General features: G+C 31.6%; 1 protein-coding gene across 1 annotated transcript; it reads left to right on the forward strand.

The window, feature by feature from the left end:
- The first annotated feature begins 2,659 nt into the window (after positions 1-2,659).
- Positions 2,660-3,247, forward strand: LOC131642867 (uncharacterized). The gene has a single exon (XM_058913034.1). It carries the CDS (start codon positions 2,660-2,662, stop codon positions 3,245-3,247), a length of 588 nt encoding a protein of 195 aa, XP_058769017.1.
- The last annotated feature ends 11,661 nt before the right edge of the window (positions 3,248-14,908 follow it).

Below are 14,908 nucleotides of genomic sequence, written 5' to 3' on the forward strand. Positions count from 1 at the left end.
TATTAATTCATTTTGTTTAGAAAAAAAATTAGTTATGTTAAGAAAGTGTTCCTCATGTATATCTAAGCGTGTAGCTTTGATTATTTTAACTCTCTAATCATATCCTATATTATGCTAAACAAAAGAAAAGATATAAATTTGTGGTTATCAAAATAATTTATATTTTTCGACTATTGTATGTATAAACATTATTTGTTTTTTTTCTCCCCTCACAACCATGGTTCTTCTTTTGATAAAAAAAAAAGTTAATGTTCTCTAACTTTCTCCTTAAGCATTTAAGTGATTTCTTTAAAACAAGAATAAGTTTTATAAATCAAAATGTTTGAAAAAAATAAAAATAACTTTTTTGGAATAAATAAAATTGCTAATGTTCTAGTTTGCACTGTAGCTTCTAAGATCAACATTAACGCTCTAAGTACGAAAAACAATCATTCACATTTTTCCATCTACTTTGTCTTTGTTATACATAACCAATTCAAAACTATTTTCAATCTATTTGATGTAAGCATATATTAAAGTTTGGTTGAGATTGATTTTTTTTTTCTTTTCAATGCTTTGTTAGTCTTTCTTTCCAATGAAGTTTGGTTGTTTCATGATAATGGAGATATTGATAAAGCAAATGAACATGATGTAACAGCAACATTATCATCATATATGTCTTAGACTCTAAAATAGAAATAAAATTAACATAGCAAACACATATATTAATAAGGAATACATGGGGTATTCAACCCATAATACAAAACATACTCATAAGGCAACGAAAATGAACCTAAACATATTCTCGGATCTAACTGCTAATCATTCCAAGAAAATATTTTTATTTAATTGAAAAAAAATTTGACACATAATTTTCAATGATAACTCTATGGATTATCATTTTTAGTGTCGGAGGATGAAGGATCATAAGTGGGGGTCGTGGTCTTGGAAGTAGCAGGAGTAGCAGAAAGCACATAAGTGGCTGCCTTCTTGTTGGATGCAAACATACAGTTTGGCGGATGAATATAGGTTTTTCCTGTCACATTCAAGATCATTACTGCAATCAAGATGATAGTGAAAATGATAGCTGAAAATTTCACTTTGATGTTCAAATGATAGAAGAAGAGAGAAATATATTGTGAAGATGATAAAATGATGGAATATGAGATAGTATTTATAGGAGATAATGTTGAAATATTTTAATTATTATGTGGTATATGAGGTGTAGAATGCATATATTGTACTAAAACAATTTCAATGACATATTATCACTGATACTATCAATCCTGTGATATCTTGAGAGGCTGTCTTGGCACAGTAGATATTTTTTTAATTCATGTCAAGAGTTCTGTTTTTTTATATCCTAAGATATAAACTCTCAATAATTTATTGAATTAAAAGTGTCTAGTGATTTATGTTTAGTTGGTTGAAACACCTAGTTACAAAAGTAATCTCTGTTGTGTAAATGTGTTTTAATCAAAATCCCAAAAGATGTAGTGTGTAAATATTCATGCAAACTGTTATGGTCGGTCAAAAGGAAGATACAGTTTGGCCGAATAATTGCATGCCTAAGTTCTCATACATGCAAATACCAAGTGCGCCCTTACACTACTACAAAAAAGTCATTACACAACAGTTGAAAAAGAGGTACCAACACGCGTGCCATCTTGTTGTTAAGTAGTGTGTGGTTGCAAGTTCGATGTTTCCACCACGGTCTAGAAAAATGTCATTGTAAGGCAGGGCACGCGCCCCATATCGCAACGGTTATTCCTAGAAACCGTTGTGATATAAACATGTATGTAATGGATTTGAAACCCACCAATGACAAATAATTAAGAAAAATAAATTACTTTTGATCACGGTTACAATTGATAACTGTTGTCGAAAGTACCCAGAGTTTATTATATATTATGTAGATTGTTTGTTTTTCCAAACACCTCACTAAAGAAATACAAGCATTCAAATTGATGAAGAAGTCTATAATATGAAAATTAACTATTCTTAAAACCCAACTTAAACAAACCAGGGTTTTCTGTAGCACGCACACTTACAGAAAATGTGATGTCAAGTCTTCTTGCTGTGAGATATAATAGACTGTCAATCATGTTTCTGTATAAGCTTTGATCTACATCAACACCATTCTCATCTCTAGTGAATTTCATAAGTGTTACAACATTTTCTTATGACTTGCCATCTCAAGCCAAACTTCTTCACTATATTCTTTGCATACTTTATTTGAAATAAAACAGCATATCGTTTCTCATTTTCCACAACACCACGTAGTTGCCATCCAAACAACATTTTCCTTATTGTTACCCGCCCTTCCTTTTTTTTTTCTTTCTAAAGTTCAGCAACTTTTGAGGCAGACATAGACATTTAAAAATTATTCTTTATCTCTTGAATCTTCAAGTAATTGATATAAATTGGACAGGTTTAAAATTTTCTTTGTTAATATGTATCAGAAAAACTTTGAAAGTTGCAATGCAAATGATTAAGATGTTTATAGATTCAAACTCAGTAAGGCTTTTTGTCTAACAACAGTTTCTTACTAATACCAATTATTATAGTACTAGAAGAGAATATGCTAAGGGCATGTATCTTGGGAATTGGTGGAAGTTGGAAAGATAACTTACCTTTGATAGAATTCGCGTATAACAACAGTTATCATGCGAGTATCGGGATGGCACCGTATGAAGCTTTGTACGGACGGAAATGTCGATCACCTTTTTGTTGGTCTGAAGTTGGCGAGAAGGGAATTCTTGGACCGGACATAATTCAAGAAACCACGGAGAAGGTTAAGATGATTCGAGATAATGCGGACAAACGAAGGAGACCATTGGAGTTTGATGTAGGAGATCGTGTGTTCTTGAAGGTGACTCCGAGGTTGAGATTGAAAGGACCGTTTAAGACACGCAAGCTTAGCCCGAGATACATAGGACCTTATCAGATCATGAGACGGATAGGTGAAGTCGCATACCAGTTAGCGTTGCCTCCTTCACTATCCAGGTTGCATGATGTATTCCATGTGTCTCAGTTGCGGAAGTTTGTGCCGGATTCATTTCATCCTATCCTACCAGATACGATTGAAGTAGAAACAGATCTTTCTTTCCAACCGAAACCTTGTCGTATCTTGGAGTATGCTAGCAAGTCGTTGAGAAGAAAAGAGATACCTCTTGTGAAGGTGTTATGGGAAGACTCGCGTCCTGACGAAGCCACTTGGGAGCTCGAATCAGAGATGAGAGAGTTGTATCCTCACCTGTTCTGGTAAGTTTTCGAATTCGAGGACGAATTCTATTTAAGGGGGGGAGAATGTAATATCCTAATTTTATTTCAAGAGATTTACTAATAGGAAATTGCATTTAGTTGAGATATAACTAAGTGGCATCATGGTAAATAGAGTCTAGTTGGAGGGTGTTGTGGTCAATGCACCTAATACTAAAGACTTAGGGATGTGTTTGGCTTGAAACTCATTCTATTCTTGGAAAACAAACAGAATTTTGGAGAAAGAAGAGGAAGGAAACGTGAAAAGCAAGAGGAAGGAGAAAGAGGCCCATAACACAACTTCATCATCAACCTTGCATGCACCATTAATTCAGCAATCTTCATCTTTTCTTCTGATTTTCGCAGCTCCTACTGCTCCCCTTCAAGGTGGGTCTCATAGATAGAGACTTTGGGGTATTCTATTGGGTTTATGCCATTTTTGGGGTTAAGGGTTTTTGAGAGTAAATGCTTCAATGATCCTACAAATGCATGTTTAACCCTCCATTCTGGTAATAATGAGTATATGTATGTTTACCATAGCTTATTATTTGATTAACAATGGCTGCATGTTGAAATTTGGGGCTTGGGGACCCCAAATGCGTTTCTGCATTTTTGCTGTTTTGCAGAGTTCGCTGCAGCGAACTTTCATTCGCTGCAGCGAATGGTTCGCTGTAGCGAACTGTGTAGCGAATAAACCTGGGAGCTGAGTTGATTTATTCGCTGTAGCGAACTTTCCTTCGCTGTAGCGAATCAGGGCTTCGCTGGGAGTTCGCTGTAGCGAACAGACCTGGATTTGAAGAAAGTTTGCTTTTGTTTGAGTTCGCTGTAGCGAACAGAAGTTCGCTGTAGCGAACTAGTCTGATACAAAATTGATATTTCTCCCATATGAGTGCAGTTTTGTTCCATATCGGAACCGAAGGCCTCTTATGACTTGTATGGCATTTTGATATGTGTTTAATTGTCTATAACCCATGATATGACCGTAATTCTTTGGATATGCTCGTATGTTGTGAAATGCATTTATATGGTCTATTTTATGGTATGTTTGATGTAGACTTCCATTGTTCCGGTTGAACATTTGGAATGAGTGGATTGTATGGCTCCTTGAGTATGGTTATTTTGTATGCTTGAATCGGAGTAGGCTTAAGCTACTAGGTGGTAATGCATGGTTATTACGGACATGGTTCCAAGGACTACCGTTGCGATGTGCAGGTGAGGGTCTTGAATGGCGTTTCCCACCTTGATGTAACACATCGGCGTGCTCGGTATGTATGTGTGCACCTGAGCTACCATTGCGATATGCTGGTGAGGGGCTCAAAAAGGCGTTTCCCACCTTGATGTAACATATCGGCGTGCTTGGTAGGGTAGGGTCGTGATGCCATGTAGGCTACATCACTTCGGACTCACCTCTAATGGTGCCACGTAGGCAATACCATTAGACTTTCACCCGGTGGGCTTGTACTGTCTCGTAGACGTTTCACATCTGTATAACCACCTGCATATATACCTGATTGATGGGGTAGTGACGCCACTTAGGAAGTCATTACGGTAACTCATCATAGATGAGATTGTGTAGCCAAGTAGGCCTAAATCACATGGGATTCATCTGATTCATGGTGCGGTGGGCTTATGCGAGTCTCTGGACGCGATGTACAGGGGTAACTCACCGAGGGTGTGGTTAGTGCAGCCTAGGTAGATAAGCGGATACTACTTCTGGATTCCTCGTACCGGTGTACGGGTCTGCATGCTTGTTTGTAGTGGCTTGTGCTGGTTTGTTTGTTATATCCATTGGTTGGTTATGGGACTACCAATGGTGATGCTACCCATGTGTGTACTTGTACCTAGCCGTGAGGACAACCTGGATTCTCGGTGAATCCGTTGATTGCATGTTCCCTGTAGAACTGAGTGAACCCGTAAGATAGGGAGACTCACTGAGATTTAGTAATCTCACCCCATTCCAATTAATCTTTTTACAGGTGGTTCGTGGCAGGATCGAGGCAAGGGTAAGATGACTTAGCTTCGAGTTGATGTTCTTGGCGATGCTTTCCGTTGTAGTCTATGATCTTTTGTATCTCCATCCTTTGTACTATGGATATGTATTTGTACCAGTTGGAACTCTTGTATTTTGGCCATGACAGTTTGGGCTTTTGTACTTGTACTTATACATTATCTATTCCCCTGCTTATGTTTATGTTTTTCGAGTACCATTTTAATGCCATATACGTATATCCTAAGCAATGTATGTATGGGGTGTTACAGATTTTTAAAGGCAAATATGATATATACATGTAAAAGACTCCTATATGATACAATGATGTAAGAGAAATATATCAAATTTAATTGTTTGTTAGGAAAAATATTTTGAAAGAATGAAATGCTACCTCATGAGTCACGAGAGTCCATTATTCAAGTGTCCTTATTTCCTTTCTAGGTATAGCACAAAATCTAGAGAACAATTGTTTTTATTACATTTTTAATTGTCTTATCACATGAAGCTAGTCGTAACCTACTCATATCATTGCTCACACAAACACAAAACCTTATTAAAGCCTTTCCCTTTATTCAATGTGATTTATTGTCTACATAAAAGTGTGTAAATCTTTTTAGCAACATATGTATATCTGAAAAATACTTAGACACAAATTAACCCGAATAAAAATCATTTAGGGAGATACTCTTAAAGTACATATTATTTAATTATTTAAAAATATATAATATTTAATTCTTTTTTATTTTAGATATTTTTCATGTTTGTGTGTGTTTCCATATGACTTTTATTTATGTTTGTGACTTGTTTTGGTTAGTTTGTTTTGTGACCGTTTCTTTTTTGTTCGGTTTCGTGTTGTATTGATAGGTAGTGCACTCTTTGTGTCGTTTATTAATTCATTTTGTTTAGAAAAAAAATTATTTATGTTAAGCAAGTGTTCCTCATGTATATCTAAGCGTGTAGCTTTGATTATTTTAACTCTCTTATCATATCCTATATTATGCTAAACAAAAGAAAAGATATAAATTTGTGTTTATCAAAATAATTTATATTTTTCGACTATTGTATGCATAAACATTATTTGTTTTTTTTTTCTCCCCTCACAACCAATGTTCTTCTTTTGATAAAAAATAGTTAATGTTCTCTAACTTTCTCCTTAAGCATTTAAATGGTTTCTTTAAAACAAGATTAAGTTTTATAAATCAAAATGTTGAACAAAATAAAAATAACTTTTTTGGAATAAATAAAATTGCTAATGTTCTAGTTTGCACTGTAGCTTCTAAGATCAACATTAACGCTCTAAGTACTAAAAACAATCATTCACATTTTTCCATCTACTTTGTCTTTGTTATACATAACCAATTCAAAACTATTTTCAATCTATTTGATGTAAGCATATATTAAAGTTTGGTTGAGATTGATTTTTTTTTCTTTTCAATGCTTTGTTAGTCTTTCTTTCCAATGAAGTTTGGTTGTTTCATGATAATGGAGATATTGATAAAGCAAATGAACTTGATGTAACAGCAACATTATCATCATATATGTCTTAGACTCTAAAATAGAAATCAAATTAACAAAGCAAACACATATATTAATAAGGAATACATGGGGTATTCAACCCGTAATACAAAACATACTCATAAGGCAACGAAAATGAACCTAAACATATTCTCGGATCTAACTGCTAATCATTCCAAGAAAATATTTTTATTTAATTGAAAAAAATATTAACACATAATTTTCAATGATAACTCTATGGATTATCATTTTTAGTGTCGGAGGATGAAGGATCATAAGTGGGGTTCGTGGTGTTGTAAGTAACAGGAGTAGCAGAAAGCACATAAGTGGCTGCCTTCTTGTTGGATGCAAACCTACAGTTTGGCGGATGAATATAGGTTTTTCCTGTCACATTCAAGATCAATACTGCAATCAAGATGATAGTGAAAATGATAGCTGAAAATTTCATTTTGATGTTCAAATGATAGAAGAAGAGAGAAATATATTGTGAAGATGATAAAATGATGGAATATGAGATAGTATTTATAGGAGATAATGTTGAAATATTTTAATTATTATGTGGTATATGAGGTGTAGAATGCATACAGTGTACTAAAACAATTTCAATGACATATTATCACTGATACTGTCAATTATGTGATATCTTGAGAGGCTGTCTTGGCACAATAGATATTTTCTTTAATTCATGTCAAGAGTTCTGTTTTTTTATATCCTAAGATATAAACTCTCAATAATTTATTGAATTAAAAGTGTCAAGTGATTTATGTTTAGTTGGTTGAAACACCTAGTTACAAAAGTAATCTCTGTTGTGTGAATGTGTTTTAATCAAAATCCCAAAAGATGTAGTGTGTAAATATTCATGCAAACTGTTATGGTCGGTCAAAAGGAAGATACAGTTTGGCCGAATAATTGCATGCCTAAGTTCTCATACATGCAAATACCAATTGCGCCTTTACACTACTACAAAAAAGTCATTACACAACAGTTGAAAAAGAGGTACCAACACGCGTGCCATCTTGTTGTTAAGTAGTGTGTGGTTGCAAGTTTGATGTTTCCACCACGGTCTGGAAAAATGTCATTGTAAGGCAGGGTACGCGCCCCATATCCCAACGGTTATTCCTAGAAACCGTTGTGATATAAACATGTATGTAATGGATTTGAAACCCAACAATGACAAATAATTAAAAAAAAATTACTTTTGATCACGGTTACAATTGATAACTATTGTCGAAAGTACCCAGAGTGTATTATATATTATGTAGATTGTTTGTTTTTCCAAACACCTCACTAAAGAAATACAAGCATTAAAATTGATGAAGAAGTCTATATTATGAAAATTAACTATTCTTAAAACCCAACTTAAACAAACCAGTGTTTTCTGTAGCACGCACACTTACAGAAAATGTGATGTCAAGTCTTCTTGCTGTGAGATATAGTAGACTGTCAATCATATTTCTGTATAAGCTTTGATCTACATCAACACCATTCTCATCTCTAGTGAATTTCATAAGTGTTACAACAATTTCTTATGACTTGCCATCTCAAGCCAAAATTCTTCACTATATTCTTTGCATACTTTATTTGAAATACAACAGCATATCGTTTCTCATTTTCCACAACACCACGTAGTTGCCATCCAAACAATATTTTCCTTATTGTTAACTGCCCTACCTTTTTTTTCTTTCTAAAGTTCAGCAACTTTTGAGACAGACATAGACATTTAAAAATTATTCTTTATCTCTTGAATCTTCAAGTAATTGATATAAATTTGACAGGTTTAAAACTTGCATTGCTAATATGTATCAGAAAAACTTCGAAAGTTGCAATGCAAATGATTAAGATGTTTATAGATTCAAACTCAGTAATGCTTTTTGTCTAACAACAATTTCTTACTAATACCAATTATTATAGTACTAGAAAAGAAATTACTAATTAAATTTTTCAGTTATAGGAATGATGAGTATAGTATTAGTTATAATAATAATTTTATTAAAATAGATGTTTTAGAGTATGTTAAAATTAGAAAAAGGGGTTTAGTTTATATATTTTAATTTCATTGTATTGTATGTCTGATATATATCTTAGCGTTAATATTCTTATTTTTCCAAGACAATATTAGCAATTTTTAAAAGTTCTTTACTCTAAAAAAAAACACAAATTTCTTCTATGACATTTGAAAGATTCCATTTTGATATAATAAATATTAATATTGAATTTCTTTTTATGGTTTTACTGTTACAACACTAGCAAAAAGTTTATTGTAAAAGCCAAATATACTAATGATTTTTAAAGGCAAATATGATATATACATGTAAAAGACTCTTATATGATACAATGATGTAAGAGAAATATATCAAATTTAATTGTTTGTTAGGAAAAATATTTTGAAAGAATGAAATGCTACCTCATGAGTCACGAGAGTCCATTATTCAAGTGTCCTTATTTCCTTTCTAGGTATAGCACAAAATCTAGAGAACAATTGTTTTTATTACATTTTTAATTGTCTCATCACATGAAGCTAGTCGTAACCTACTCATATCATTGCTCACACAAACACAAAACCTTATTAAAGCCTTTCCCTTTATTCAATGTGATTTATTGTCTACATAAAAGTGTGTAAATCTTTTTAGCAACATATGTATATCTGAAAAATACTTAGACACAAATTAACCCGAATAAAAATCATTTAGGGAGATACTCTTAAAGTACATATTATTTAATTATTTAAAAATATATAATATTTAATTCTTTTTTATTTTAGATATTTTTCATGTTTGTGTGTGTTTCCATATGACTTTTATTTATGTTTGTGACTTGTTTTGGTTAGTTTGTTTTGTGACCGTTTCTTTTTTGTTCGGTTTCGTGTTGTATTGATAGGTAGTGCACTCTTTGTGTCGTTTATTAATTCATTTTGTTTAGAAAAAAAATTATTTATGTTAAGCAAGTGTTCCTCATGTATATCTAAGCGTGTAGCTTTGATTATTTTAACTCTCTTATCATATCCTATATTATGCTAAACAAAAGAAAAGATATAAATTTGTGTTTATCAAAATAATTTATATTTTTCGACTATTGTATGCATAAACATTATTTGTTTTTTTTTTCTCCCCTCACAACCAATGTTCTTCTTTTGATAAAAAATAGTTAATGTTCTCTAACTTTCTCCTTAAGCATTTAAATGGTTTCTTTAAAACAAGATTAAGTTTTATAAATCAAAATGTTGAACAAAATAAAAATAACTTTTTTGGAATAAATAAAATTGCTAATGTTCTAGTTTGCACTGTAGCTTCTAAGATCAACATTAACGCTCTAAGTACTAAAAACAATCATTCACATTTTTCCATCTACTTTGTCTTTGTTATACATAACCAATTCAAAACTATTTTCAATCTATTTGATGTAAGCATATATTAAAGTTTGGTTGAGATTGATTTTTTTTTCTTTTCAATGCTTTGTTAGTCTTTCTTTCCAATGAAGTTTGGTTGTTTCATGATAATGGAGATATTGATAAAGCAAATGAACTTGATGTAACAGCAACATTATCATCATATATGTCTTAGACTCTAAAATAGAAATCAAATTAACAAAGCAAACACATATATTAATAAGGAATACATGGGGTATTCAACCCGTAATACAAAACATACTCATAAGGCAACGAAAATGAACCTAAACATATTCTCGGATCTAACTGCTAATCATTCCAAGAAAATATTTTTATTTAATTGAAAAAAATATTAACACATAATTTTCAATGATAACTCTATGGATTATCATTTTTAGTGTCGGAGGATGAAGGATCATAAGTGGGGTTCGTGGTGTTGTAAGTAACAGGAGTAGCAGAAAGCACATAAGTGGCTGCCTTCTTGTTGGATGCAAACCTACAGTTTGGTGGATGAATATAGGTTTTTCCTGTCACATTCAAGATCATTACTGCAATCAAGATGATAGTGAAAATGATAGCTGAAAATTTCATTTTGATGTTCAAATGATAGAAGAAGAGAGAAATATATTGTGAAGATGATAAAATGATGGAATATGAGATAGTATTTATAGGAGATAATGTTGAAATATTTTAATTATTATGTGGTATATGAGGTGTAGAATGCATACAGTGTACTAAAACAATTTCAATGACATATTATCACTGATACTATCAATTATGTGATATCTTGAGAGGCTGTCTTGGCACAATAGATATTTTCTTTAATTCATGTCAAGAGTTCTGTTTTTTTATATCCTAAGATATAAACTCTCAATAATTTATTGAATTAAAAGTGTCAAGTGATTTATGTTTAGTTGGTTGAAACACCTAGTTACAAAAGTAATCTCTGTTGTGTGAATGTGTTTTAATCAAAATCCCAAAAGATGTAGTGTGTAAATATTCATGCAAACTGTTATGGTCGGTCAAAAGGAAGATACAGTTTGGCCGAATAATTGCATGCCTAAGTTCTCATACATGCAAATACCAATTGCGCCTTTACACTACTACAAAAAAGTCATTACACAACAGTTGAAAAAGAGGTACCAACACGCGTGCCATCTTGTTGTTAAGTAGTGTGTGGTTGCAAGTTTGATGTTTCCACCACGGTCTGGAAAAATGTCATTGTAAGGCAGGGTACGCGCCCCATATCCCAACGGTTATTCCTAGAAACCGTTGTGATATAAACATGTATGTAATGGATTTGAAACCCAACAATGACAAATAATTAAAAAAAAAATTACTTTTGATCACGGTTACAATTGATAACTATTGTCGAAAGTACCCAGAGTGTATTATATATTATGTAGATTGTTTGTTTTTCCAAACACCTCACTAAAGAAATACAAGCATTAAAATTGATGAAGAAGTCTATATTATGAAAATTAACTATTCTTAAAACCCAACTTAAACAAACCAGTGTTTTCTGTAGCACGCACACTTACAGAAAATGTGATGTCAAGTCTTCTTGCTGTGAGATATAGTAGACTGTCAATCATATTTCTGTATAAGCTTTGATCTACATCAACACCATTCTCATCTCTAGTGAATTTCATAAGTGTTACAACAATTTCTTATGACTTGCCATCTCAAGCCAAAATTCTTCACTATATTCTTTGCATACTTTATTTGAAATACAACAGCATATCGTTTCTCATTTTCCACAACACCACGTAGTTGCCATCCAAACAATATTTTCCTTATTGTTAACTGCCCTACCTTTTTTTTCTTTCTAAAGTTCAGCAACTTTTGAGACAGACATAGACATTTAAAAATTATTCTTTATCTCTTGAATCTTCAAGTAATTGATATAAATTTGACAGGTTTAAAACTTGCATTGCTAATATGTATCAGAAAAACTTCGAAAGTTGCAATGCAAATGATTAAGATGTTTATAGATTCAAACTCAGTAATGCTTTTTGTCTAACAACAATTTCTTACTAATACCAATTATTATAGTACTAGAAAAGAAATTACTAATTAAATTTTTCAGTTATAGGAATGATGAGTATAGTATTAGTTATAATAATAATTTTAATAAAATAGATGTTTTAGAGTATGTTAAAATTAGAAAAAGGGGTTTAGTTTATATATTTTAATTTCATTGTATTGTATGTCTGATATATATCTTAGCGTTAATATTCTTATTTTTCCAAGACAATATTAGCAATTTTTAAAAGTTCTTTACTCTAAAAAAAACACAAATTTCTTCTATGACATTTGAAAGATTCCATTTTGATATAATAAATATTAATATTGAATTTCTTTTTATGGTTTTACTGTTACAACACTAGCAAAAAGTTTATTGTAAAAGCCAAATATACTAATGATTTTTAAAGGCAAATATGATATATACATGTAAAAGACTCTTATATGATACAATGATGTAAGAGAAATATATCAAATTTAATTGTTTGTTAGGAAAAATATTTTGAAAGAATGAAATGCTACCTCATGAGTCACGAGAGTCCATTATTCAAGTGTCCTTATTTCCTTTCTAGGTATAGCACAAAATCTAGAGAACAATTGTTTTTATTACATTTTTAATTGTCTCATCACATGAAGCTAGTCGTAACCTACTCATATCATTGCTCACACAAACACAAAACCTTATTAAAGCCTTTCCCTTTATTCAATGTGATTTATTGTCTACATAAAAGTGTGTAAATCTTTTTAGCAACATATGTATATCTGAAAAATACTTAGACACAAATTAACCCGAATAAAAATCATTTAGGGAGATACTCTTAAAGTACATATTATTTAATTATTTAAAAATATATAATATTTAATTCTTTTTTATTTTAGATATTTTTCATGTTTGTGTGTGTTTCCATATGACTTTTATTTATGTTTGTGACTTGTTTTGGTTAGTTTGTTTTGTGACCGTTTCTTTTTTGTTCGTTTTCGTGTTGTATTGATAGGTAGTGCACTCTTTGTGTCGTTTATTAATTCATTTTGTTTAGAAAAACAATTATTTATGTTAAGCAAGTGTTCCTCATGTATATCTAAGCGTGTAGCTTTGATTATTTTAACTCTCTTATCATATCCTATATTATGCTAAACAAAAGAAAAGATATAAATTTGTGTTTATCAAAATAATTTATATTTTTCGACTATTGTATGCATAAACATTATTTGTTTTTTTTTTCTCCCCTCACAACCAATGTTCTTCTTTTGATAAAAAATAGTTAATGTTCTCTAACTTTCTCCTTAAGCATTTAAATGGTTTCTGTAAAACAAGATTAAGTTTTATAAATCAAAATGTTGAACAAAATAAAAATAACTTTTTTGGAATAAATAAAATTGCTAATGTTCTAGTTTGCACTGTAGCTTCTAAGATCAACATTAACGCTCTAAGTACTAAAAACAATCATTCACATTTTTCCATCTACTTTGTCTTTGTTATACATAACCAATTCAAAACTATTTTCAATCTATTTGATGTAAGCATATATTAAAGTTTGGTTGAGATTGATTTTTTTTTCTTTTCAATGCTTTGTTAGTCTTTCTTTCCAATGAAGTTTGGTTGTTTCATGATAATGGAGATATTGATAAAGCAAATGAACTTGATGTAACAGCAACATTATCATCATATATGTCTTAGACTCTAAAATAGAAATCAAATTAACAAAGCAAACACATATATTAATAAGGAATACATGGGGTATTCAACCCGTAATACAAAACATACTCATAAGGCAACGAAAATGAACCTAAACATATTCTCGGATCTAACTGCTAATCATTCCAAGAAAATATTTTTATTTAATTGAAAAAAATATTAACACATAATTTTCAATGATAACTCTATGGATTATCATTTTTAGTGTCGGAGGATGAAGGATCATAAGTGGGGTTCGTGGTGTTGTAAGTAACAGGAGTAGCAGAAAGCACATAAGTGGCTGCCTTCTTGTTGGATGCAAACCTACAGTTTGGCGGATGAATATAGGTTTTTCCTGTCACATTCAAGATCATTACTGCAATCAAGATGATAGTGAAAATGATAGCTGAAAATTTCATTTTGATGTTCAAATGATAGAAGAAGAGAGAAATATATTGTGAAGATGATAAAATGATGGAATATGAGATAGTATTTATAGGAGATAATGTTGAAATATTTTAATTATTATGTGGTATATGAGGTGTAGAATGCATACAGTGTACTAAAACAATTTCAATGACATATTATCACTGATACTATCAATTATGTGATATCTTGAGAGGCTGTCTTGGCACAATAGATATTTTCTTTAATTCATGTCAAGAGTTCTGTTTTTTTATATCCTAAGATATAAACTCTCAATAATTTATTGAATTAAAAGTGTCAAGTGATTTATGTTTAGTTGGTTGAAACACCTAGTTACAAAAGTAATCTCTGTTGTGTGAATGTGTTTTAATCAAAATCCCAAAAGATGTAGTGTGTAAATATTCATGCAAACTGTTATGGTCGGTCAAAAGGAAGATACAGTTTGGCCGAATAATTGCATGCCTAAGTTCTCATACATGCAAATACCAATTGCGCCTTTACACTACTACAAAAAAGTCATTACACAACAGTTGAAAAAGAGGTACCAACACGCGTGCCATCTTGTTGTTAAGTAGTGTGTGGTTGCAAGTTTGATGTTTCCACCACGGTCTGGAAAAATGTCATTGTAAGGCAGGGTACGCGCCCCATATCC

This window comes from Vicia villosa, unplaced genomic scaffold (genome assembly GCF_029867415.1).
Source record: "Vicia villosa cultivar HV-30 ecotype Madison, WI unplaced genomic scaffold, Vvil1.0 ctg.005971F_1_1, whole genome shotgun sequence".
In the NCBI taxonomy this organism is placed as follows: Eukaryota; Viridiplantae; Streptophyta; class Magnoliopsida; order Fabales; family Fabaceae; genus Vicia; species Vicia villosa.

Bases quoted from the DNA above. Each gene is read 5' to 3' on its own strand.
- LOC131642867 (XM_058913034.1), top strand. From the start codon at position 2,660: ATGGCACCGTATGAAGCTTTGTACGGACGGAAATGTCGATCACCTTTT.